This window comes from Pezoporus flaviventris, unplaced genomic scaffold (assembly GCF_033815535.1).
Source record: "Pezoporus flaviventris isolate CSIRO_AGI_PZ_B2104156 unplaced genomic scaffold, CSIRO_AGI_Pfla_v1 ptg000070l, whole genome shotgun sequence".
Classification (NCBI taxonomy): Eukaryota; Metazoa; Chordata; class Aves; order Psittaciformes; family Psittacidae; genus Pezoporus; species Pezoporus flaviventris.
This window is the reverse complement of record NW_026892618.1, coordinates 3,285,698-3,312,178: the sequence shown is the minus strand read 5'-3', so window position 1 is coordinate 3,312,178 and position 26,481 is coordinate 3,285,698. Positions and strand designations below refer to the sequence as shown.

The following is a 26,481-nucleotide window of genomic DNA, read 5'->3' as shown; positions in this document are numbered from 1 at the left end:
CACTCTGCCTAGAAACCTAAGTGTCCACCAAACAAGAAGGCTGTTGGCCCCCCAGTGACCAACCTCATTCTGCAGCAGTAAAGCAAAGCACACTACCCACATGTAGAATGGGACTTCACCAAGAGAGGGAACTGACCAGCAGTCAGGGCACTCTTCCAGGAGGTACTCATCTGGGAAAGCAAAGGCTGAGAGTTCAAAGGAGGAGTCCTAGTTAGTGACAATAACCAACCACTTTGGTGAGGAGTGAAAATCCTGATCCAAGCTCACAATAAAGCCTGTAACTTTGGGCTACCACCGCTGATTTGCAGTGCACCGTCCTGATTTTAAAAGCTTCAAAAACCCAACACACACATAATACAGTGTTTGCAATTTGAAGGACAAATGTAACCGGACACAAATCCCATATTGGAATCAGAGACAAAATGATCAGGTACAATCAGACTCGTCTCTCATGAGACTTGTAGCCCAGCAGATAACCCTTCTTCACAGCTCTTTTGCTAGTAATTGTGACCTACCCCAAATCCCCCTTATTCAACAAAACTGGGTATCACACCTAAATTCTGGGAGATTTACATGGAGTTGTGCTTGGGAGGGGCCTTCATTTCAACTGTAAAAAGCAATATAAAAACATGACAGGCCTGAAATACCTTTTCTTTTAGAAACCAAATCTACAATTCCAATTGCTGAAGACACCTCTTGTGGCATAGACAAGGATAATGCCCTGCTCCTGAATGAATACATTAAGCTGCACTACAGATTTCAGCAGAAATTAAATTTAATAGCAGCCAGAGTTCTGAAAACGCCTGTTAAATCCAGTACAATGTGGTATTTCAATATCCTAACCCAGTTTGGGAAGCTCTTACAAAACCAGCATTTTCACAGAGCAGTAACACGAGCAGAACTCCATAGGTTAGACTGATTTTAAAACATTCTATATGACAAGAAAATCAAGGAAATTAATGGCCAGCCTTTGCTCCTGCATGTTAGGAAGCCCTGGCAGACAGCACAGCAGTTAGCCTCCTATAACACCTTCAGTGTTGACTCATTTGTGAGTCATTGCATTTTTAGCAGAGACATCACGTTGCAATTCTGTTGTTAGGAGCCAGAGACATTCTGTAAGAAACAATGTATGCGTTTTCAGAGCTGATTCAGACCTGTGTGCAGCAGCAGAATAATAATAACGGGCCGGCATCTGTGTCTCCCCTTCTCCCCCGGCCTCCCAAGTGGCCTGACTGCTGGCTTTATATAAGCAGAGACACTGCCATTTTAAACCTGATTATTTTTCTTTGTGCCCCCCCCCCCCCCCCCTTTTAACTTTTATCAGATTGTTTATTGCCAGGTTAATTCCTAACCAAGCCTTTAAAAAAAACCAATAAATTCCCCAAGCCCATTCTACTTGTTCAAACTGCATCACCTGAGTTCCACATTATAAAATTTTAACTAAACAAACTTAGTTGCTGGAAGGTAAAATAAATTTCAAAAACTGATTTTACAATGTTTATCAGGGGAAAAAAAAAATAATCACCTGGATTGGAAGCAAGAAAAAGAACTCTGAATTGCAGAGTTGGTTGGAATTCACAAACACAGATAAACAGAAGTCAAAGGAGATACATCAAATTGCATCTGGAAGATGTCCAACTTCTTTACAAGAAAAGTAAATGTATACCAGTCTCAACCCTAAGAAAAATATCAACAATAAAAGCTAGTTGGGAGCTAGCTAGGATTAGTGCACTCTCATGAAAATGCAGAAAAATGTTAAGGTACCTATCCAAAGACAGCCTTTAATACAAAGGCACTAACAAATGCCAGGTTCCCAGCTGCTCTTGACATTTCCCCAATGTTTATAGCATTCTTCTGATTAGAAATAATAGACTACTTTGCAGCATAAAATACACCAATCTCAAATTTAATGGGAGCTGTAACACAGAGCACTGTGTTTTGATGTATGACACACTACAATCTCCTAGACTTCAAGAGATGAAGAAGCCTTCTTTTGATAACGCCTTTAAATCACAGAAAGGTCTCCCCATTAAAAAAAAAAAAATCTTCTAGAGTTTATATGTGAGAAAAATATGTATAAAGAATATTAATCAACTTATTGTAAGGCCAAATTTTACCAGAAATGAAAGCAATGTTTCACAAGACAATTTGGCTGGATTCTTAAGAAGACAGCCCATAAATGAGCAGTAAATTGCAGTCCAAACAATGCTTTAATGCTTGGGAACAAAAGTTCTAATGACTTCCAGTAATATTTATGTTCTCTGGGGCCAAAAGCCTTTCAGCCTTTTGTGTCATTTAAGGCAAGGCAGAAAAGATGCACCTAGGCAGAACCTAGGTGTCTATGCCCACTACTACACCACAGAAAAACCTCCACTGCTGCTTCCTAACGCTCAGTTGCCTAAGCAACTGTGATGAGGACTTGTAAACCAGGCAGCGAACATGCAAAGGAGCCCTATCACACATTTAAGAGTTAAGGGTTGGCATGAAACACACAGGTGGCTCTGCCACCTTTAAAACCCAGGGGATATATAAGGAGCTCATACCCTTTTATCCAAAAGACTAGCAGAGAAAAGCAAAGCACAGGCTGCAGGCTCAGTTTCTCCCTTCAGTTGGAAGGATTCAAGTAGGCATCTCCCATTGTCCTGCTACTCAGGCTTCAAATTTTGCTGTGGTAGGTCTACTTCCACCTCCCCTCTAGAGCAGATTTACTTTGCAGACAGTATTTCAAAAGTAATTGCTTCAAATGTGAACAAGAAGATGCCTTTACAGTTAATCAGGTGGTCACCTATCAGAAGAAACACTAGATGAAAACCATGGAGCAAAGACAGCCGGTGTGCTCCAGGTTAAGTGCATATTGGATACAAGACTGACATAGCTGGCCCTTAAAGCACTCCAAAGATTATAAGATTCATGTACCTTTGAGGAATAATTCAAACTACTGCATCATTCTAACTTAAAAGAAATTCCTGCACAGGGGCGTGAAGCTTTTCTGCTCAGTTGCTCAAGGCCAGAATGAAAGCTTAAAATAGCCATTGCTGGCTAATGCTAATTTCCAACAAGATTATAAAGGGGTGAAGAATCCAAAGGGATTTCTGCGATGCTCAACGTGCCTGCAGGTTTAGATTGACACGGAGGTGTTACCAAACGTTGTTAGGAGTTCTTTCACAAAACATTTTTCAGAAGAAAATGCTTAGTGAGTAAGCTAAAATTTTCAGGGACATCAGTTTTGATCATCAACAAATTTTGATTTAATTTCCATTGGAAGTATTTGCCTAATCTGATTTATCTCATCTGGGTTTTTAGTTGAAACAAATACCCAGGTGGATTAAGCCAAACTGTTAGAGAAGTCACCTTTAACATTTGTGTTCAGGTTACTTTTCTGCGTTTTTTCATTATCCAGTCCAGGTAATATTTAACTATTTAGATGAACTGGAATTGCTACAAGTAGAAACCCTATACTACATCTAAACACTACAGTGTGGAACAATAAGATTGGATCCTTGGTGACAAGGGCCTAACATCTACCCCATACATGTATTTATAGGTCTTACTTCAGACTACCTGTAATCTGATTTTCTGGACTGAGCACCCATGAAACATTAGAACCCCATAGATATATTTCAGAGTGTGTGATTCTTTTCATGTTCATCCAAGAGAATACAAGTTTAGATGCTTTGAGATTGCTCTGCAAATTGTAGTGTCTTAAGTAGGGAATAACCTAGAGATTTGATTCAGAAGTACCATCATGATGTGAGTGACAATGTTACTTCAGATCCATGCCTACAAGACAAGCTCTAATGTTCAGAGAGCAGGAGCATGAACCCAAGCACTTCCAGGCAAGCACCCTATTCACTAAGGTATTCTAGAATTTCTCCTGATTTGTATTCAAAAGCTCCAAAGGCTTCAAGTGTCATTCCAATACAGAAGAGAAACAACTGGTGGAACTTCGTACTTTCATGAGAAAGAATTCTCATTTCTCTAGACAGCTTAGCTGTTATTGCTATATTGCCATTAATACCAAGCACCCGGGAAGATGGAAAACCGATGGTGCCAACTCCTACAAAAGTCTCCATTTTTATTAAAATTGTAGTCCTGAAGGCATGTAATTATGTAAGAATCTTTGGTTTCATTTCATGAAAAATAAAAAATTCTTCCCCATGCAGAGGAAGACTTGAAAATGTGTCCTCTTAAAGAACAACAGCCAGAAGGCAAACAGAAAGAAATTAAACTGATTTTTTTCAAAGCAGGTCTCAGCGTTTTCAAGGCGACCTCATGAATTTGATGGAGGAATTATTCTTTTTTGGGCTACTTGTTGTCTCAGTAACAATAAAGTTTCCCCAGGGTTTTAACTCCACTTCCTTCACACCTTATAAACTACAACACGTCTGACCTTGCCTTGTTAGCTAGAATTAGCTAGAATACTCTTGATGCAGTACAAGGCAAAGGCTGCTGCTCTCTAGCACAGTGCATAAGGCCTTTGTCCAACCCATCCACACTGCAGCAAGGACAACTTGGATCCTTGTGAAGAGGTCATCCTTGAGTTGCCTGAAGGGTGGCAGGGCTCAGACTAAGCCTGTGCCTGAATATCTGCTCACCTGTAATTCAATTCAGGCAATACTGAATAATTTGGGTGGCACGGTTTAGTGTGAGGTGTCCCTGCCCATGGCAGGGGGGGTGGACGTAGATGATATTAGGGTCCTTTCCAACCCTAACTATTCTATGATTCTATTCTATGATTCTAATAAAAAAAGTCCCAGCATATTCCTAGATTTAGAGCCATACTTGGCTGACAAACATGACCCAGAGGGGCTTATCTCCACAAGTAGAACCTCTGAATTGGTACTGGCACATAAGTAACCAAACTTGCTAGTCCCTTGTTTTCCTTGCTAAAAAGGGTGGTGGGTTTTGCCATGAATACATCTGATTTGAGAAGAACTAATGTATTTCATATCTGCAGTCACCAAGCAGATCAGCTTCCAATTAATGCCAATTTGATGCAGAATTTGAGTAACTTTCCCATCATTTGCCTTACACAAGGGTAAACATTCTGTAATGCCACTTCCGAGTTGCACGCTAGCTTACACAGGACCTGGAAAACAATCTCAGCAGCTGTGACACGTAAGCAAAAAGAAAGCTGTGAAGGATTTTCATACGTTTGGCTGCATTGGGTTAAAGATACAGTATTTCCCAGATCATACGTAACATATAAATTCCACTTACCAAAGCTTTTCCTTCATTTTTACCTTCTGGATAGTGTGGGTTAAGCTGGAAAAGAAAAGAAATCAAATACTGTCTTGATAGCTTTTGGACATTTCAGAACTGCTGGATAGGATTTGGTTCAGTTCTGTATTATGTATCTACCCTATAGAAGGACAGTGGAATATTTAGAACGAGTATGAGAACAAGAATGTAAGAATTATACTCTTATTATCATTTGTGTGACGTGGTTTAGTGCAAGGTGTCCCTGTCCATGGCAGCGGCATTGGAACTAGATTATCTTAAGGCCCTTTCCAACCCGAACTATTCTATGATTCTAATTATGAAGTCCATTTCTGACTGTCTCTGTCCTCACTTTAAAAAAGTGCATCTTGCAATCAAGCTTGTTAATTCAAGAGAAGAATCTCAAATAACCAAAACCAAAAAGAAAGATGAAGAAAGCACAGATAGTTACTAATCTAAACACAGCAAGTTACAGTCACCCACACATACACAAGCAACCACTTCCAGCATTGACCTTAAGCAGACAGATTGAGATAATGCTAACATGTTTCGTGTCTACTGAGATTTTACAGGAAGACAGTGAACTTGGAATAAATACAACTTTAAGCAGGAATGGTAGTGCCACTGTAGACAAGTGTTTAATTGCCTTGTGAGTCTGTTTAATCATTATTAATGGTGATAATATTTTTCATGTCATACCAGGATTATCAAGCATTAATTAATAACTAAAGTAGAATGAGAAACTTTGATAAAAGACACTATATAATAATAAGTGTAAAGTATTACTATTTAACAGTAGTTAATATGATTTTACTTATGACAAGGGAAATATGTAGACTAGAAGATGAGGGATTATGTAGGCAGATACATACTCAAATAAACAAACACACATACACCCACACACTGGCTGCATATGAAACCTTTCAAGGTTTGACTTACATAATGAAACAAGTTTGCCTCAATATTTACCATATTCCCTGACACAGGATATGCCGTCAAAGCACTGGAAATGCTGAGGTGAAATTATTAGTTATATAATGTAATTTAGTTCTTAAGCAATGACAGCATGTGTACATTTTATAATAAGTACAGTCATTTTCTTGGCTTGAATTTGGCCAGTGTGAGAGAGCCAGAAGTGAATTGCAAGCTGAATAAACCCCAGTAAAACTTCTCAATATCACATCACCATACATCTAACATTACACAGACAACTACTGTGGAGAGTTTTTATTAAGTTTATAAGGTTTTTATTAATACTGTATCATTTCTATCCCTTTACCCCAAAAAAGCCAGTTCCTCCCTGCTTCATGAGCTTGACAAAAGGAGGAAAACTTTTAGATATTCCTAAAATTGCTGAAAATACCTTCCCCTCTGTGCCATGACTTGATGTGCTAATATGCAAATGACCAAAGGTTTATTCTCCTGTCTTCATTTCAGTATTTGCTTTAGCCACTGTGTTACCATCATAAATCTAATTCAGAGAGCCTGCTTGCATCCCTGCATTTGTACCTATTCCAAATGTTGCGTTTTGCTCCTCCATGACATTCTCACACAGCCTCCTAGCTCCAAGTGCCAGCAACATGAATGGGAGACAAACGCTGAACAACAACTAGAAACTGTACATACATATACCCATACATATATGGTAACTGTTTTCATATAGTTTTGGTTTCTCACACTTCTTTCACCATCATACTTGTTACACCTCAAAATAATTCTACTTGCCCATTCTAAACAGCCAAGCTGAGGTCTCTACCTTTGGTCATCCAACGAGAGCCAGCAAAAATTATCAGGTAGTGCTCCTTAGTCACAGCCACACATAGTGGCCGTTCAGCACAGGCATAGAGAAGATACAGAAAGCTAAATTCTACGCTACCTTCAGATTCTGCTGGTTGTAAGCACATGAAGAAAAAGTCTGGTTATCTCAGGTTTGTCACTAGACTAAGCATAGAGAACCATGCACTGAGGACAAGATCTTCAAACGGACTAAGGGTATAGTGCTTCACTGAAGGGCCTGAGTGAATACAGTTGCCCACCTAGTATGAACTGAGCCCTGAATTCTGCTATTCTTCAGCTGTTTGCTTTCAATATAATGATGCTTAAAAAAAAAAAAGTAATATAGCAACAACAGGAGAAACTAGGAAAACCTCTCTCCCACACCACTTCTTGCCTACTTTAAAAATGACTGAACAGATTGCCCTGAAATTTCCAAAATAGTTCACTTGTGGACTGAGGCTGAGTGAGACAGAAGGCTCAAATGAAAAATGAAGTACATCCTTATGATATTTTTTTCTTGCCCTACTGTAGCAGAAATAATAAAACTGAAAAAGATGCTGTTTAAATAAAGTTCTGAGATGCTGACATTAAACCAGAAACACGATGGACTGCAGTTTTAGGGCTGATGTTCATGGCCCCATTTTCAGTTGTGCTGAGCAGCTGTCACTTTCATTTCAGCTAAGGCTGTTGGTACTGAGCACCTCTGAAAAATCAGACTATTAGCTATTATCCCATACTAAATTCTCCAGGTAGAGGAGCATAAATCACATATGTCATATTACCCCGAGTTCCAAGTCCTTTTCAACATCCAAGTACAGCAGAATGAGCTAAGAACACAGTGACCGTCTTAACACTCAGAAACCTGTTGCTTTTTCCAATTTATGTAAGATTACCACCATGTTGTTCAATAAACCTCCAAAGCAAAAAAAAAAAAAGCTTGAAAAAAAAATTTTTTTTTTCCTTGTTGCTAATGAAATCAAGTAAAATTCTTTGCAGGTGTTTCGAAAGAAAGAATTCTGCACTAAAGTGGGACCCACTAAAGCTCAACAGCCTTCAAGCTTTTTTGTGTCATTGGCTGTGTTGAAGTTGCAATGAATATGCTATTACTTAAGTGTAGCTTAAATACAGTACTGAATATTTCTGTAGAACGCCACTGGAAGGTGCATGCAGTTAATACATAGTAAGAATATGATGCATTGTGAACTGCAGAGCTCAAGCAAGTGTGCTTATACAAATCATTATTGTAATAGCTTCATTATCTTATCTTTTTAGAGTATGTCTCTAACAGCTTCTTTTCCAATGCAGAATAAACCAGAAATCCTAATCCTCTGCTTCTTGTTTTTTTCAACAAACTTAGATACAGACATTTTTACCTTTCTAGGGGTGGGAAAGAAAAAGGTATGACAAAATGATGGTTCAGCTTCCTCATGGCTGAAAACTAAGCAATATCAAGACACTAAAATAATTTCATGTTATGGCAAGCTCATGAGACTTACCATACTATTTCAACACTTGCCCATACAACCTAATCACCTGAGTAAATGGGAAATGGTGTACGGCCATAAGGAAGGTGCAGTCTACATCAAGTAACACAGACCTCATTAGTAGACAACAACTAGGGAGGGACAAAGAAGAACTCGCATCAGTGAAGTACTGAGTCAGCCACCTGATAGCAGTTGTGCTCATCCTTTATCACCTGGTGGGACAGCTGATAGGTGGGAATTTTGCAGTTGGGCAAGGCTAAGGTAATCAGCTCTCACAGCTCCAATGACAATGATTTATGGCACCACAGACACTTCACCTTTTTCAGTTGCTTATACATATGAACCCAGACCCAACTCTACACAATCTCCAGTATAAAATCTCCTAAACTCCAGAAAATGGGGTTACCGCATCAAATTTTCTTTCACATCATAGCACCATGGAGGAAGACATTATGGTTTTACAAACACAGGCTAACAGTGCACACTGACTTAAGCTGCTGCATGAGCTTTTGCTTATGCTAAGACCCCATGAACAGATAAGTACCACTGTATCAACAAATGAAATTTCCATAATACAGTTCACAGGAAGTATCTTGAACCTCAACTTGTCTTGGAATCTGAATACGACATCTCTATTGATTAAAGCTAGTCAAAGTTATGAAGTTTTCAAGACTTCACAGTGCACAGTCTCCTGAGGTTCTACTGTTGAGCAGGACAACTTCTCATTATCACATTAATCATAGAATCATAGAATCATAGAATCATTAGGATTGGAAAGGACCTTAAGATCATCTAGTTCCAACCCATTGGAGAAGACCTTAAGGTCATCTGGTTCCAAACCCCCTGCTATAGGCAGGGACACCTTGCACTAAAACCATGTCACCCAAGACTCCACCCATCCTGACCTTGAACATCGCCAGGGATGGAGCATTCACAACTTCCTCGGGCAACCCATTCCAGTACCTCACCACCCCTACAGTAAAGAACTTCTTCCTTATATCCAATCTAAACTTCCCCTGTTTAAGTTTGAACCCATTACCCCTTGTTCTATCACTGCAGTCCCTAATGAAGAGTCCCTCCCCAGCATCCTTACAGGCCCCCTTCAGATACCAGAAGGCTGCTATGAGGTCTCCACACAACCTTCTCTTCTCCCGCAACTTTCTCAGCCTGTCTTCATATGGGAGATGCTCCTGCTTTTTGCATCTTCGCATAGTAAGATATGCTTTAAGGTCCAACAGCTGCAGACAAACAGCTTGGAATTACTAAACATGAGCTGGCAGTGTGCGCTCACAGCCCAGAAAGCCAACTATGTCCTGGGCTGCATCAAAAGGAGCATGACCCACAGGTCGAGGGAGATGATTCTCCCCTTCTACTCCACTCTTGTGGAACCCCACCTGGAGTAGTGCATCCAGCCTGGGTTCTCCAGCATAAGAAGGACATGGACCTGCTTTAGTGGGTCCAGGGGTCCAGAGGAGGGCCACGAAGATGGTGAGAGGGCTGGAGCACCTCTCCTATGGAGACAGGCTGAGAGAGTTGGGGTGGTTCAGCCTGGAGAAGAGAAAGCTTCAGGGAGACCTTATAGCAGCAACTGACAGGGGCCTACAAGAAATCTGGAGAAGGACTTTTTACATGAGCATGTAGAGAGAGGACAACAGGGACTGGCTTTAAACTGAAAGAGGGGAGATTAGATTAGGTGGAATATGATGCTCAGAAAAGATGTGGATGCCCCATCCCTGGCAGTGTTCAAAGCCAGGTTGGACAGGGCTTCAAGCAACGTGGTCTAGTAAAAGATGTCCCTGCCCATGGCAGGGGGGTGGAACTAAGTGGTGTTTAAGGTCCCTTCCAACCCAAACCATTCTATGTCTCTATGAATTTCACATTTATACCAAATGCTGCTTTCTTGAGGAATGCAAGAAGAGAACCAAAACAAGTTATTTTTGGACACTCAATTAAGAAGGAGAAAGAGGGGTTTGGGGAAAGAAACACCCATGCTGATTTTAATCAAATTTTGTTAACTAGGTAAAAAATATTTAAACCATCTCGTCAGAGAAAGAATTAGACTGCCAAATTTCAGCTAAATGAGCATTTTAACAACTTGGTTAAAATCTGCATTTAAGAAGGAAACCCTGACAGACAAGGAATAAAAGGATCTAATTCAACACACGTAAACAGTTCCCACTTCATTTGAAAACCAGCCTGTTAACGCACAGCCTGTTACCCAAATCTCAACAAGGGCAAGTATTTTGGGGGAAAAAAGCCAGCACAAATGAAAAAAGAAAATCCACTTCTCAAATCTTTCATCTTCATTTGACTTGCTATGTTCTTTGTTAATGTCATACTGATTAGCTTTCAATAAATCCAAAGGACTTCTGCACAATTTCAAAGACTTCAGTGGTATTCAAAGGACTTTTGCCATCTTATTAACTTGTCGGAGAAGGACTTGCTATGACTTTACCTTGATAAACCCCATTAAACTCTGCCACAGCATTGGCACAAAGTTCCTGATAATCATCATCTGCAGAAAGCTTGAAAATCTTTAAAGGCCTTTTATTTCAGTACTGTGTTTTGCTGCTTTGCTTACAAGCTGTGTCATAGCAGGCCAGATGAGCTTCCAGGGAGCACTGGGAGAGCTGAATCTTTTTGTCTGCTTCAGCCTCACCATGTAGCACAAGCACTGTGACGTGGACAGGACAGACATCCCTGCATGGGGGAACTATCAGCTAATCAAAAACAGGAATGAGAATCAGCTCCGACATCTTCCTGTTCCATTCACCCTTTTCATAAGAAGAAAGGACAGATCATTTTGATGGCATATATATATTATAGGTCATTTTGATGGCTCCTATATAAGCAACAGCAGGCCAGTGCTTTGGTATGCCTAATCACTACTGATTTAAAGGCCACATAGCACCAGCATAAGCTGGAGCTGCTGCAACATGTAGCTCTATGTTAGTTCAGCCAGGAGAGGGTGGTGACTGGCAAATCTCTTTGCTTCTACTGTGACCCAAGGCAGAGAACCTCATTACCCACTGACACCTATTCCTCAGTCTCACACAGCCATATCTCATTCTGCAGAAGAAGTCAAAAGAAAAATATCTTAAGGCATCCTTTAGCCTAACCTGAATGCTGGGCCATAACCTCGGTATAAGCTTCAGCAGCTCCGTGCCAAGATGTGCTATATGAAAAAACATCCTCATCTCTAAGGGTTATATTCTAGACATCAGTACCTCAGTGGTCCTCCCAGAAATAACGACGGATGAATGTTTTAGACATTACTGAAATTTCTACCATTGAAACAAACAAACAAAACACCACACACACACAAAATCCCCAATAACAATAAAAAACAAATGAGGGAAGCCTTCTAAACCTCCATCAAGCATCAACAATTAAGAGGCATAAATATAATTGAATAAAAGCTTCTCAAGTTATCTTGTATAACAAACTAAAAAAAATGCACTAAAGAACAGATCACATGCCTACATTTGCTGTTTTGGAACACACCAAACGCAATAACAGCAGATGATGTATTGTTAATAACAGAAGCAGTCCTTATAATGACTAAATGACAATATATGTTGCATTAATGGCTTCACACTTCCCTCCCTCCCTCCTAAAGCTTGTATGCATACAAACACCTCTCAAACACAGCCAAGTTCAGACAGGACTGAAAAAGCCTAGCTGAACAGAGTCTCACAGATCACTATTGCAAAATCAGTTGGCTGGGGAAAAAAATCCTTCCTCCAAGATTTCTGAAGGCATCTGCACACCAACACGTGCAAATGTTGCTCCCAACTTTCACCAAAGTCAAGACAAATTTAGCTTCATTCTCAAGATTCTAAAAAATCTAGCTCAGAGCTTTGCTAAATGAACAGCTTCTAACCCTGTCGCTTCAAGAAGCTACCTCCGAGTCTCCAAAACAGGTCAGACAGGCTCTGTAAATCAGTAATGCATCCTTCTCCTCTAGTCTCTGGATCTCTTTCACTTCATGCATAGCTGTAAATTACTCTTCACTGCTTATAGAGCTTTAAGCCAAAACCACACTCTTCCTATGAGACAGTGAAAAATAGAAATAAGGCTTACAGTGCCAAGTTCATCCTGCCACCTTGGCAAGCCCTTTTTCTTACAAGAACCTTTAATCACTGAGTGAAACAGACAGAAACTAATCAGATTGCTGTATTAACATTTAATGAAGAGACTGGGGGGAGGAAAAAAAAAGACTCAAATGGAAGATTCGGAAGCAATATCCAGGTAAGGAGGTCCCGCAGTACCAACAAATTGAATATGAGCAGATGTGTGAAGGCCTTGGTGGATGCTGCCATCTCCTGGTACCTTCTTCGGTTTACAAACTGGTACCCTTGAGCAAAAGGTACCTGCACATCTCAGTTAAACAAGGCCATTTTTATCCAGTTATTTGCCATACCGTTTCTAATGGCAGAAGGAACCACAGAGCATTTATCACTATGCTCTCCTCCTCTGCATGAGCTGTATGATCAGTGGATGAACAATTTTTTCTGCAAAGGCTTGCTTCCACGTCACCCCAAAAAAATAACACTGGCAAACAGTGGTCTCTTTTTGCTTCCTGAACACAAAAACATATCTGTTGGTAGTTCCAATTTCTGAAAACTGGATATCAAAAGGCTTAAATTACAGTCTTTAAATACTGAATCTCAGTTGCCTTAATAAAACATCCTATTCAGCACTCCATTGTCCATGGCAGTTTAAGAAGGTGAAAGAAAAGTAGGTCCATAAAACTACAAAAAAGTTTCTCCAGGGTCCCAAGAGGTTAAACCTGGTTTATAGCCTCAAGCCTAAGAACTTACTTCCTTCTTACATTTATTTTTAATCCTAGCTAATGCTGAAGATACTATTACTCGCACAAATAGGTAATCTTTCTTAAAATCTCAAGAAATTCTTCATTTTCTATCCTTGCAGCCAGAAGTTCCTCTTCTTTACTTTGTCCTATTCAGAAGGCAGGAGACGATTATGTTCTGTCAATATTAATTTAAACATGCACTCAACCATCTTCACTATGACCCACATCATGTGATTATTAGAACAGGATTAAATTTATTATAAAGAGTATAGCTCTGTCCACCCAGATGAAGACACGTTACGATGATATATATCATATGGCAGGACAATATTTTTAATACTGAGGCATAACAGAAATCCATTTAAAAGAATGTAAACCAAAATTAACAGCAGTTCTCAATTTAAAGCGAATGATGTACATAAGCTTCTCCAAAAAGAAGAGTTTTGATAGAAAAGTACAGTGAGGTAAAATCAGAAGAAATTATTAAAGAAAGACTAGAGAAATATGAGTAACGTTTATTGGCCATTGATTTAAGAGTTCTCAGCAAGTGGTTTACACCATTACGAGGTGAAATTCAGCTGACAGTCCAACAAGCTAAGGCCCTTTGATGCTGATTTCAGCAGTTCCTGTTAACTCATGCCAACCACTTGTGCCCCGGTGCTTTGTCTAGTTTAAAGTGACCTTGTTTAAAGCACTATTCCCTCTTCCCTGCACCCTGGTGTCCATACCAACACCACCTCAGACACAGCACTTTGTTTCACAGGACCACAATCAAATATTTGTGGAAACACATTTCTCCAAGTCTACATTGCCACTGAAGTACTTTTATCACTGAATTACAGCCTTGGTGGGTTGGATCAGTTCTTCCTGATCAGTTTAGAATATTCATATAATCATCATTTCACCTCATGCTCATGCAATCCTGTGCTGCTCAGGCCAACTGGTTTCAATTATTCAGTCTTACCACCAAACAGGAAACACTTTCTCCAGCATATCCCTCCTGCACCTTAAGGAATTGTGCAAGAGCATACATGTATCTGATATGTCAGACTGTGTCCTCAGGATGTGCATAGCAGCACGGAAATGACAATGCAGCAATGCAATTAGCAGATGCCTTCCACTGGGTCTCCTTTAGAGGTGGGTCTTTCAGGGTGGCTCACTTTCAGCCCATAGTCTGGTAGTAGGGTCTAGGTTGCTTTATGGTATTAGTTAGGTCTTAAAGAACTTCAAAGCATATTATTGAAAATTAGCCTAAGTAATGCCACGTGGAAACAGGATTAAAGGAAATAGTACTACTTGAGACTGTGTCAGAATTCAGAGGTATCAGAGCACCCGTACACTTTGAAAGGTAACAAAAGCCAGATGACTGATTGTGATTCTAATGAATGTGGAATCTAGGATTTACACATCCTGATTTCGTTTTCCAAATTTATAACAATTCGATTTGCAAGTACTCACCTATATGTTTTGCTTACTGAACTACTGTATTGTCTCACTGTCTGCTTTTTTCTGTTTCTTTGTTGTTTGGGTTGGTTTTTTTTTTACTTCACTGTAGTGCTGAAACACCTTTAAGTTCATTAGTTTTAAATTCCTGAATTCTCTGGGGCAAGTGTCTTGAATTTTCTGACCTTAAGCTGCAATGGCATCCCTTCACAATATGGCTTAATAGTGACCCACTGAGTCACAAATAAGGCTGACTACATCTGGCACAGGAAGCCTCAGAGGAAAAGAGAAGGCACAGCACTTGTACAAGCCTAACTGGGAGGAGCAAAAGGAGATGCCCAATTGAAGGACACTTCTGCTCATTGTCTGAGACCTGACCTACACCTGATTCCACTGCAGATGTCTCCATGGTACACATCAAGTTGATTTATGGAAAGATGAAGTAAGGAAAATATGTCTGTAAACATCAATCAATCCTGATTTACAATAGCTCAAATTGTGACAGAAATTGTATTTAGCCAACAACAGAATGCTTAAAAGATTTGTGAATTTTGTTTACATGTTTGCACTTAGTATTCCACCCTAGATATCTCTATCATGGAAGCTTAAACAAAATCAGGTCATGGTAATGTGTGACGCTGCTGATAATCCACACCATGAGTAATCTTCCTGTGCTGCAAGAGCACATATAAGTGTTCAGTAAGTTTTGCCCAACTGATTTAAAATTAGCTCACACACATCAGATGTCTGCCTGCCTGTTTATAAATCTTTGACGTGTATGTCTGGCTGGTGTGTTGTGCCAGATATCAACTGTGTAAAATACAGTTCACAGGGTTTTATGACAGTGGTACCTATAATATCACCACCAGCAGGTATTTTACACTTCATAGATACAGTAGCTAATTCTCCTCTTTACAGCCATCTCTGTTTCACCCAAATGCTCTTCCAGCTCTCACTCTACTGTGCCAACTGTACTCTTCATATTGCAAGAGGGTTTTCCTTCCCAGAGGCAGAAAGGACCTAAGCTCAGGTTCAACATTTAGTGTAGTGTGACACCACTTCATCTGAAGATTTTTATCCTGAAAATCCCTGAGCAGATGAGCTATCGTAGGAGAAGGAAGCCCATCAGTCAGAGTGTTTAATGCCTTTCCTGGATCTCCATTAGCCTAGCTAGTCCGAATAAAATCTTTCTACTATGATTTCTCACTGTAAGTAGAGAGGAAAATGGAAATGTCTCCTATGTGGGAGTGGTTGACTCTTGACACCAATATACAAGTTTGTCCTTTCTCAAGTTTCGACAGAGCACAGAGATGCCTTGGACCACATGCTGGCTGGCAGAGATCAATGCACTGAAATCAGTACCTCAGGAACTTTTTTTTCCAAGAAATCTAGAGCCTGTAGGAAAAAAAGGAATGGCAACTATCAAGTTAGAGCAGTTTAGAGTTATCTGTTCTAGTGCTTACACACAGATAATTCTAATCAAGCTCAACGATTACCTTACATTCAGTTCCACTTTAAAAGCTTTACTCTGTATATGACTGCCTGAGTCAGCAAAGAAGAATATTTGACTGATCACAGCAGTACTCCAAAAGATAAATTCATTCAAAGATTTTGATGTAAATATGGTGGATATTTAACAGTGGCGTTAGCCCTGGCTGCCATGACAACAGCAAATGCAAGATTCAACGACACAGTTGAATTTAAGCTTAGATGTTGCCTTGAACTCACCTGCTTGTGTCCTGTAGCTCAGAAAATTTTCCTTGCAACCCTTGGATATACAGCAACACAGCATGACACAGCAATGTACATCCAGTTCTCCCCATTTAGACCAGTGTGAGATCTTTTTGAGATCTACATTGTGAACCTATCTATAGTGGCAGTTCTGAATTAGGAGGACATGTACAGTACTTGGTTAGGCAGTACACAACCTGTTGTTTAATTGACATGCTTACCTCTGCAGCTAAGTAGTTTCCAGTAGCCAAATGCTTAAATCTAAACAAACTATTCCACTGTCCTGCCCCTCCCCGGCAAGGGTCATGATGGACAACCTAAAAGAAGAAGTGCAGATTTTAATTACACCCCTCAAGATCATACTTAGATCACTGTCAGTTCTTACAGCTCATTTCAAATAAAAATATGTAAACCATACAATTACAGTCTACCACAGAAATGAATTCTGTGCTCACACTAAGCCCACCGTTGATAACAGCTACTTACATCTATTTTTTGCCAGGTGCCAGGAAATACTACTCCTATTACTTTCCATGTTTACATTAATCTACTCCTTACAAGCATGATGAGCCAAATTTTGCTTTAAAGTGACATAGTGTGAATCTGGAGCACAAGAAAGTAAGTGTAGATGCTCTACACTTACATAGACACTACTTAAAAGCAAAACCCAAACCGTCTTATATTGTTTCACCACTTACAGCAGCTCTATTTTGACAACTTCTGATAAATCTTTATTCAAGGGATAAAATATCCCCATATAACTTGAAATATTCTGATTATTTCTTTTTCCCCTTGACTGAGCTGCAGGTCACTTGCTATCTTCAAACCTCACAGTCTCTGTCTCTCTTATGGGATGATCTCAAAGAACTACAAGTGCAATATACTCTATTCCATACAGTCCTTTCTCAGGCAAAAATCAATCCTTGACCCGAGTGAGGAGTTCTGTTTTAAATGCACAAAGTTTGTTCAGCACCTAAAAAGTTTTGAGTATAGGATTTACACTATTGTAATAGCAAGGGTTTGAGACATACTAGTTTCCAACATTCCTCAGTTAAACAAAAATACATTTGCCAGTCACCCCCATTCAGCAACAACACCTTTATTCAGCCTAACTTTAAACAGATGTTGATGTGCAGTGCTGCAGAAGAATGGACCCGATCACATTTGTGAGATTCCTTAGTCATGAATTTCAATTTTCTACATTGCACATGAAGTCAAATACAAACACTCAGAACCCAGGATACATGAAAGTCATTTGATTGGCTTTGATAAAATCACACCATTCATGTCAAGTCTGAATTTGACTCTTTGTCATTTTAGTGCAGGTAAATATAGCAAGAAAGCATCCTCTCTCCACACATGCACAACAATAAAGCATCTCTCCAGTGATCATCCTACATAAACTGCTTCATAAAATAATAATAGTTACGGGGAGGCGTATGATGATATCAAGAGGCTATGAATGATTCATATTGTGGTAAAGTATTTTTACTGATCCTTGGCCTTCAGGTCCTGAAATATTTATAAAGAAAAAAATACCTCTATTTCCCACAGTGCTTTAGAACTTGTTGCAGAAGTGGCTGACTGACGTAATGTAGTACGAAGGAAAATGTGTTGTTTCTTCTCATATTCGTCACAGGTCAGAAACTTCTCCTGCTCTGCATGAAATAGCCTAACAACATCTCCCTAAAGTAATACAAAAAAGAAGCATTAGTAACTGGTAGGCAAAACTGCTAGACTCATTCTCTGTAACTGTACCAGCTCCAGTGATACCAATGTAGCTCATGTGAAGATAACATTTATTAGTTTCCTATTGCTGGAGCAGGTACCAATTGCAGGGCATACAATCTCGGCACCGAGTATGGAAATCAAATGAGATCATTCAGTTCTGTAAGGAGACCCATGCACTTTTGTGAAAACAGAACTTGTTTCAGAGCACTGTCAATGAATAGTGGGCAACAGTTAACATAAAAATGATTTTTAGTTCCAGCTAACTTTAGAAATCAAAAATAAAAATAAAAATTAGGGAAAATGATCAGATTTTTCTAACATCATACCTCAACTCTTCTACTCTGCAACCAAAACTAATGCCCCCACTATTTCTTCTGCTTGCATTTTTGCTTCCTGCTGCCTCTCTCCAATGCTTTAAATACTACCCCCAAATGGGCCTATACATATATATATACACCATTTTCCTTTCCAAATTCTTCCTCAAAAACTGATGATACCTTGATACTTACTGAAAAATAACCAGTTGATAGTGCCAACTGAGGAGCAGTGAAATTCATTTCTTTAAAATGAAAAAGTAAATCTCAGGGAGTGATCTGGAGGCAGGAAACTGTGCAGTCCCTCAACATTTAAAGCTACATTGTCTTATTACAGCTATTGTAAGTTTGCACTCCCTTCTGTAAGCATCTTATACCTGCTTTTATCATCTTGGCATAAACTCAAGAGTCACAGCTATTCTGAACAGAGCCCTCATCATTCTGGGCTTGAACTTCATCTTTTCTCATGGATCCTGAGTAGTCTCTGGCAGGGGAAAGGGGCTGGACACTAGCACAATCCAAACAATTTCACTTAGTAAGTCAATCACACAGAGGAAAAATATTCTGGTTGTTGAAGGACAGTAGTGAGGGATCCTCAACAGCTCCATAAAGTCCTCATTTCTTCTTTCATTCACCAGCTATTATTTTTCTACAGTCACATATGGCATATTTCAAATTCAAAAAACAATTTTAAAAGATCATACTTACTCCTTTCAGTACATCATCCCGGTAACTACTGAATTTCATGAACAAAGTTACTTTCCAGCTTGTGTTACAGTTGACAGCATTTACCTTTGGGGGAAAAAAAAAAAAAAAAGAAAAATCAAACCAACCAACAAAACACAAAAGCAAATCAACACAATTGCAGTCTTAACAGGTGTTCTTTTCTTTTTGAGGCATTCTATTCTTCTATAAGATCACACACATGTAGGGTGGCAGGGGACATGGCTTAGCTATGTATTTGTACAGTTCCTAACATGGGTCCTGAAGCTCTTAAGTGTTAGTGATGCTGATGATGGAGAAGATTCAGAGGGCAAAATGCTATTGTCTATTGACATACTACTAAAGATAACCTACAGAGCTGTTGGACATCAGTGAGACTTTCAGATACTCAAAACAAAACTCACAAAGCTTTCAGAGCCAGAAAGAACTGCACCAAGATTAAGCATATTTCATGCTGGTTTTTGAGGCCAAGCTGGAACAAACGTTTAATACTGGCATCTAGCCCATGGTGGGCTCCCGGTAGGTTCTGGTTATCAGTACAGAACAACATATACTACATCTCAGATCAGCAATTCCTCTCAAAAGAGCAATTCCTCACCTCTTTGCAGCCAGGGTTATCTAGAAGCTCAATGTTGCTGGCATGTAGAGGCTGCCCTGCATTGACTGGCATGAGAACAACTTTATCTCCCACAACAACCTGGAAGTCAGAAACAAAATTCAATTTGGACATATGTAATTACCCAATAAAATGAAGTAATGCTACATTCTTAGAAAATGACTCAAACACATGCTCTAGGAATTGCACTCAGTGAATTCACTTGCAGACAATTCACACACCAGCTCTGTTCACCCATGCCTCCGCGATTGCTTGGGTTCAAGATTTCACACTAATGAATCCTCACATTCTCAGTAAGCATGCCACCCAGTTCAGCAGAAATTTGAGATCATGAAATAGATGTGAACCTATGAATTCCAAGAGCAATTCAGTTTATCTATAGAGTTACATGAACTATTCTTCATCCCATATATACTGCCAGCCAAAAGGCTGAAAAAGCTTAGAAAATAATCTGTAGTCAGAGAGCAAGACTCTCTTCCCTCCCTCACTGTCAGCCAACCTTCTCCCATCAAGGTGTCTTTCATTTCACAAAGGGCCTTAAAAATTTGTCTGTGACAAGACTTCTCAGCCCAGTGACTCCCCAGTTCTGTGGAACATCTTCTGTCAAATGTCACAACAGGCTTGGAAGTTGTGCAGTTTAGACCATATGACTGCAATCTGTAATGGAACATAATTCACTGGAAATTCGGAGAGGCAAACATACTCCCATCCCCTCTGCTGTTACTCCCAAAATGCTGTTTGGAGCTCAGCACAGGCAGGACATCAGCTGAGAGACCTTCTCTCTGTGAGAGGAATTGCTAGCTGACTCCCTGTAAGCAAACTCCCACACCCTTGCAATTCTTTACCTATATAGACAAGGAAAAAACAATATACAAATGTGTCTTTGACCTAATGAGACATGCGTATAGAGAATTCAATTCACACCTGGAAGGGAGAAAAAAATAATAGTTGAATTAAAAAAAAAAAGGAAATAAATCAATCCACATGGATTGGTTGGCATTGGGTCCTGATTTGCTTATGACTGTTCACATCAATTTTAAGTGCACACACATACGAAGACAAATGGCTACATGTGATTTTTGCTCTATGAAATGCTGTGAAAGCCATGCTTTCTTTTGGAACACAAATAAACAAAAAGGCTTTTTGCACTGATCAGCACGTTTCATATGAACAAGCAGAGCCCAGTTCAACTTCATGTAGCTTCAACACAGGTGAATTCAGCCCCCACTGCAGAGGTGAAAAGAAGGTTGCCTGTTCTTTACCAACACAGCTAAAAAACAGCAACATAAGACAGTGTCATCATGCTCAGACTACACATAGAAATCCTATTTGATTCAAGAAATAAAAGTTCCCTAGTGGAACCAAAATAATGACAAGATGTCTTTAAGGTACATTACTTATGCAATACATTTCTGCATGCCATGCTTCACACAGACATTACTTACAGCCCATTTTAAGAAGTTATGACCAGACAATTCATTAATCAAAAAACCATCAGGCTTGCATCCTGCAAAGTGGAATCAGGACTTCAAAATTATTGCAAGTACATCAGGATTATAACAATTTAATTAACAAGAGAGCACAGCATTGAGCATCTTATTTAGAAAAAAAAGAGAGCAGGAGGAAGGCATCTTTGAACACAAGCTTGTAACTACCATGGAAGTAACCAGAGGAATGGAGATATACACAGCTACTCTGCTGTAAGCACACATCTGGGGAAGAACTGTTATGTGGGGTCATGGTTTCTGTCTCGGTCTTCTTTCTACCCTGCTCCAAGTCAGCTTGAGTAACCTGCCCTCAATGCTGGTCAGCCCTGTCAGCTGTCACAGAAGCAATGAGATATCTTCTATTCTTTTCCTTTCTTTTTCTTCTTGCTTCAAACCTCTACAGGTGGTTGGGAAGGAAGGGACAAAGGCAATTTCACAGTGCTTGTTCCCAAATACCCTCCAACAATGATGCAGAAAACAAAATCAAAGTGAAGAGGGAACCCTGTTCTCTTACACGTGGCTGTCTTGGGTAAGTTTTAAGTCTGCTCTTTTGAGTTCCTCTTGTCCCCTATCCAGTTGATTTCTGGCTCCAAATAATGTTCCAGCATGCCCAAAACACCAAAGGCAGAGCACTTGCATGCCCACATGCCCATGTAGAATTGTACTATATGGAGGTTATAGAAGATAGGGCAATGTATTCCCAAGGTTTCCCTCTGCAAAATTAAAACTCACACCATCTCATTTTCCTCTTCCTTAGGTACCCTGGGGCACAGCTGGCCACAGTATGCTGTAGACCACCAGTGGGTAACAGTTTGACAGGTCTCTGAGACTTCTTCCTTACATAAACGAATTCGTTAAAGCTTCATCAGACACACAGCTTTTGAGGATTTCATTCCTGACTCCTTTGACAAAACTGTTACCTTTTCTGGTCTAAGTAAGAAAAGAATAATTAAATTCATAGGGAAACCAATGAGAATTTAACTTTTGAATTCAAGATAAACCTACAAGGTCCTTCAGTCTTGGATGCAGCAGAGTTCTACCTGCACAAGGTAATTTCTAAATTCATGCAACCCTACTTGTCCATGCCTTGTTGGAGAGGGTACACTGAAGAGTGAAAAGAGCCAGAGAAAAAGAGAAAAAGCTGACTGCATTTTTTTCTTGTGGGTGGAGGACCAGAACTGGCATCATTTAGAGTGATTCTGTCATTCATATAAACCCCATAAGCTCACCTTGACCCACCACAATCAAAAAGTAGGAGCAAATATTCTAGTAGAGGTGTAATATATCACAAAGACTGGCAGTTACAAAAGATTCTATTAGCTGTGAAGATGCAGTAGCAGTGAGTTCAGTTTGAACTAACTATCCAAATAGATTACTGGTCACACCAAAGCCTCTGATATTCCATCTCCATCGGTTCTATGCTATAATCACATCTGCCAGTAGAACTGTTGACACACTTCAAAGACTAGGAGGATTAACAGAACTTCCCCACAGGTGGCTGGGCATTCTCCAAGTCCAAGACTACCTCGCCCAGCATGCTGCAAGATCACGCTTTAAAACACCTAAAATGGCAGACAATTGCAAATGCAATCCATACAGAGCTAATCCTGTTATCAGTGCCCATTCTGTTATTCGGTCAAACTGGAACCAGCTCTTGCCTTAATCTGTGACATCTTCCTTTGAGGAAGAGCTCTTATATGCTTAAGGAAAGTCTGTATAAAATACTGCAGTTATGCCAAGTACTGTAATTTTTTGGCTGTATTTTTTCATTACTTTCATTGACTTGCATAACTTAACAGTTGCTAATGAAGCTGAGCTACCCCTCCTTCAGAGAAATAACTTATAAAATATTTCACAAGGCTAAACAACTGTGACGACAAACCAGAAAACTCATACACATGACTTCCTGTATCACAGCTTCTCCCAGACTAAACCACCTTCTTTTCTTTAAGGATATATGGCATATTTGGATCTACCTTGTCTGGGTCATCTGACACTGGCATTAATTCAATACTCACTTCTGCTGATCTAAAGACTTTCTAAAATGTGCCTTCTTAGGGAATTTCCTTATTATAGCACAACTCAAAATTTCCAAACAGAACAAGGACCTGATATACCAAGCTAAGTCCACATACTGAGAGGTCAGAAGAAAAATGTACCAAAAAATGTAAGTTCTTCAAAAGCTAACTTAGTGAGTGGGTAAAGTAGCCTCGCAGCTTATGTGGTTTTAGGTGCTTTGTAGATGAGTCCCCCCAAACCAGCTTTTTAATGGGCACATGTCTGGCAGTAACTGAGAGGGAAGGAGTGGGTACAAGGCTGGAGCCTCTCTCCGCCTGTGAGGTGCATATCCCTATCCCCCTTACAGCAGCTGCTTAGTTTCTGTAACTGTTGAATGAGTGGAAATGTGCCAGAGCAGTTACAAGCAAGCTACCGAAGGACTAATGTTTAGCACTGAAGGTTTGCAAAGAAAATTATCAGATCTGTTTAGGCCTGGTAGAAAGGAGGTAAAATGTGGGTCTCAAGACTTTCCTCTATAAAATATAATGGCAAGCTTCCAGCTCTGAAAGGCAATACCTTGTGACAGAAAACAAGCAGCAGGCAGGTTCCAAAGGAGGCTATTAAGTTAGGAGTAAACCTAGTAATTTCCCATATAGCCCTTGTAGCTCAGAGCCTGTCAAATACAGCCCCTCAGGGAATAAACCAGAAGAGAGGTCTGCAGAGTGGAACGTTACAGCAATCACTGTAATGAACTGCAAGATTTTCAGACTAGCCAAACCACTTCCAAACTCTTACGTGCCCACAACAGTGTAAAACTGAACCAAAAATTCTATAGTACTGAGGATGTCTTATATGCTTAAGATCATTCTGCTGCTCTCAGCTTTAAAGGCTCAGGATGGCTTTGAAGATCACAATCTGGGAACCCAGGTCTTCACTCTAGAAAGCATGACATGCACTTATTTCCCGGGCATAAGAAAATAAGAAGATTATGAACTGATGTTATTCTGAGAAATTAAGCCAAAACCTTAAAGCAGTAAGTCACCTTTTTTCTTTTTTCTTTCCCTTTCCAAAGAGGGAAAGGAATACCAGATTAATGTTTGATCCACAACACACACTTCCCCCAGCTGAAAAGCCGTGCAGAGGTGCCCAAGAGAGCTACTCATGTTTGTTGCTTTTCTTTGCAACGGGCTTGGGAAAAAGGGGAGCTTTTCATATACCCTTCTGACCACTGAGTAGAGCTGGGAAAGACTATGACTTTAGGGACTTCTGACCAGGAGCTCTGAGTGCAGTTCTTCCCCTCCTCACAACAGATTGCCAAAAGGAGCTGCAAGCAGCCACACTCATCCTGGACAGTATCCCAAGAGCTGAATAGCCACAAAGTTAATGGAGAAAATACACAACAGACATTCCTGTCTGCAATCCTGAGAGGACTACTTCACCAAATACTTCACAGGGGAGAGTGGCCAAACGTTTCCCGCTAGGTCTACAATATAAAACCACACAAGTTCATCATGTGGCCTTCCCAGAGCCAAATCTGAATTTTCCACAGCAGGCATTTAATCAAGCTACAGCCAGCTGAAAGAAGAACCAAGTTTTGATCTCACAGCGCAACCCGCAGATCTGCAAAGAACTCTTCTATACAGTCTTCCTCTTACCAATACATAACTCTCCTACTGAAACCTACCCAGAAAAGACCCACCAGACTAGCCAACCTAGCAATCATAGTTGTCGCTGTCATGCTGAGGGGGGCAAGAGATTTGAAGAAACCAGATGTATTCCTGGAAACATTCTCTGCTGACATCCTAAAAAAAAGATGTTGCCCAGAATATGAAAAAAAAAAAAAATTTTTTTTTAAATAATTTACTCTAGTGTAAAATATGACTTATTATCAGCTCTGTAATCTACACTCAATAGGTGGACTTAGCAAAGATGCCCCAACACAGGTCAGCGAGGCTCAGATGAATGTGTCAACATTTCAGGTTCCAGACCACGTAATTAGGTAACACGTTCTAGTTACACTTAAAAGCTAATTGTCCCAAGCACCATTCAAAGTATTTCTTTCCTGAACTTAATCCATTATGATTTATGCCAGTAGCAAAGAAATCATGTGTCTTCTGGAAACTTTCTGCCTTCTCTCTCTTACACATTCAGTATTTCCACTTACATTGTCACCTTCACTCCTCAGTTTCCAGAAGGGCTGGATATAAAACCAGGATCCCTCGTTCCCTGCAGCATCCAGAGACACCCGCATAGCATTCTTCTCTAGCAGAGCCGGCAATCTCTTATTGACTGTGAGGTACTTGTTACTTTTGATGTGCAGTAGCTGTGAACAAATGATAACTAAAAGAATTAGTGCAAGTGTTGCTTATTCTCCCTTCAAAGGGAGGGTTTTGATGGCTGTTGCTTATTCTCCCTTTAGCTAAAAGAGGAGGTGCAGGTTTCCATACTGTAATGATTTTTTCATAACATACATGGAGGCAAACTGAAATTTGAAGTATACTGTGGCTTAGAAAAACAGATGCTATATCTCAGTTTTGAGAGAAACATGCCAGTGATCAATTTTACAGCATATAGTGTGCAGGTAGGGCAAGGGTCCATCAATAGTGTTACCTTCAGGAATTTCACCCATTACAGGAAAGTTATACTGCACTTAAGAACATAACTTCTGCTTCATTTATATGTCATGTAGTACAAATGACTTCAGTGATTTAAAAGGAGCTGCACAGCACCTCTATAATATGATTTTGAAATAAATCTTGAAGATACATATTTACATTCAGATTCTAAACCATAGCAGCAAAAATTACACATAAAATTTATATTATGACATATTATTTAAACATGAATATGCAGCACTTCTGGTAGGCTTTAAAACAGAGAGAAGAACACAATAGCGTAAACTTCACCAACTTATGTTTACCTGACCCTTGACAATCCAGATTACAGTGGTTAAATTTATTTCCACTGGAACCCTGAAATGAAACAACTGTTTCCTCTGGAGCTCTGAGAAGGCAGATGGATTTCAATGGGTTTACCTGTATGACATTGCTGTATTTTACAATTTCACCCAACAGCTTTCTGTTCTCGCTTTCGTTCTGCTTTTGTTCCAGTTCTGCCGCATGCTGCAAGAGAATGATTATTT

The 26,481-nt window shown here is 39.9% G+C and overlaps 1 protein-coding gene across 4 annotated transcripts in view; it reads right to left on the bottom strand.

Annotated features, from left to right (window-relative positions):
- The window catches only part of ITPR2 (inositol 1,4,5-trisphosphate receptor type 2), a 255,174-nt gene that overhangs the window by 185,685 nt on the left and 43,008 nt on the right, over positions 1-26,481 (bottom strand). For 3 of the 4 annotated variants that reach the window (XR_009746719.1, XM_061472136.1, XM_061472139.1), the window contains exons 4-10: positions 26,375-26,461; positions 25,504-25,662; positions 19,837-19,935; positions 19,224-19,307; positions 18,010-18,156; positions 16,692-16,787; positions 5,221-5,265 (exon numbers count right to left, since the gene is read on the bottom strand). Coding sequence is in view for 3 of the 4 variants with exons in the window: in XM_061472136.1 (XP_061328120.1) it covers positions 5,221-5,265; positions 16,692-16,787; positions 18,010-18,156; positions 19,224-19,307; positions 19,837-19,935; positions 25,504-25,662; positions 26,375-26,461 (717 nt within the window). In the remaining variant the exon portion in view is untranslated. The remainder of the gene's footprint in view (positions 1-5,220; positions 5,266-16,691; positions 16,788-18,009; positions 18,157-19,223; positions 19,308-19,836; positions 19,936-25,503; positions 25,663-26,374; positions 26,462-26,481) is intronic. The other variant, XM_061472137.1, reaches the window with a different exon arrangement.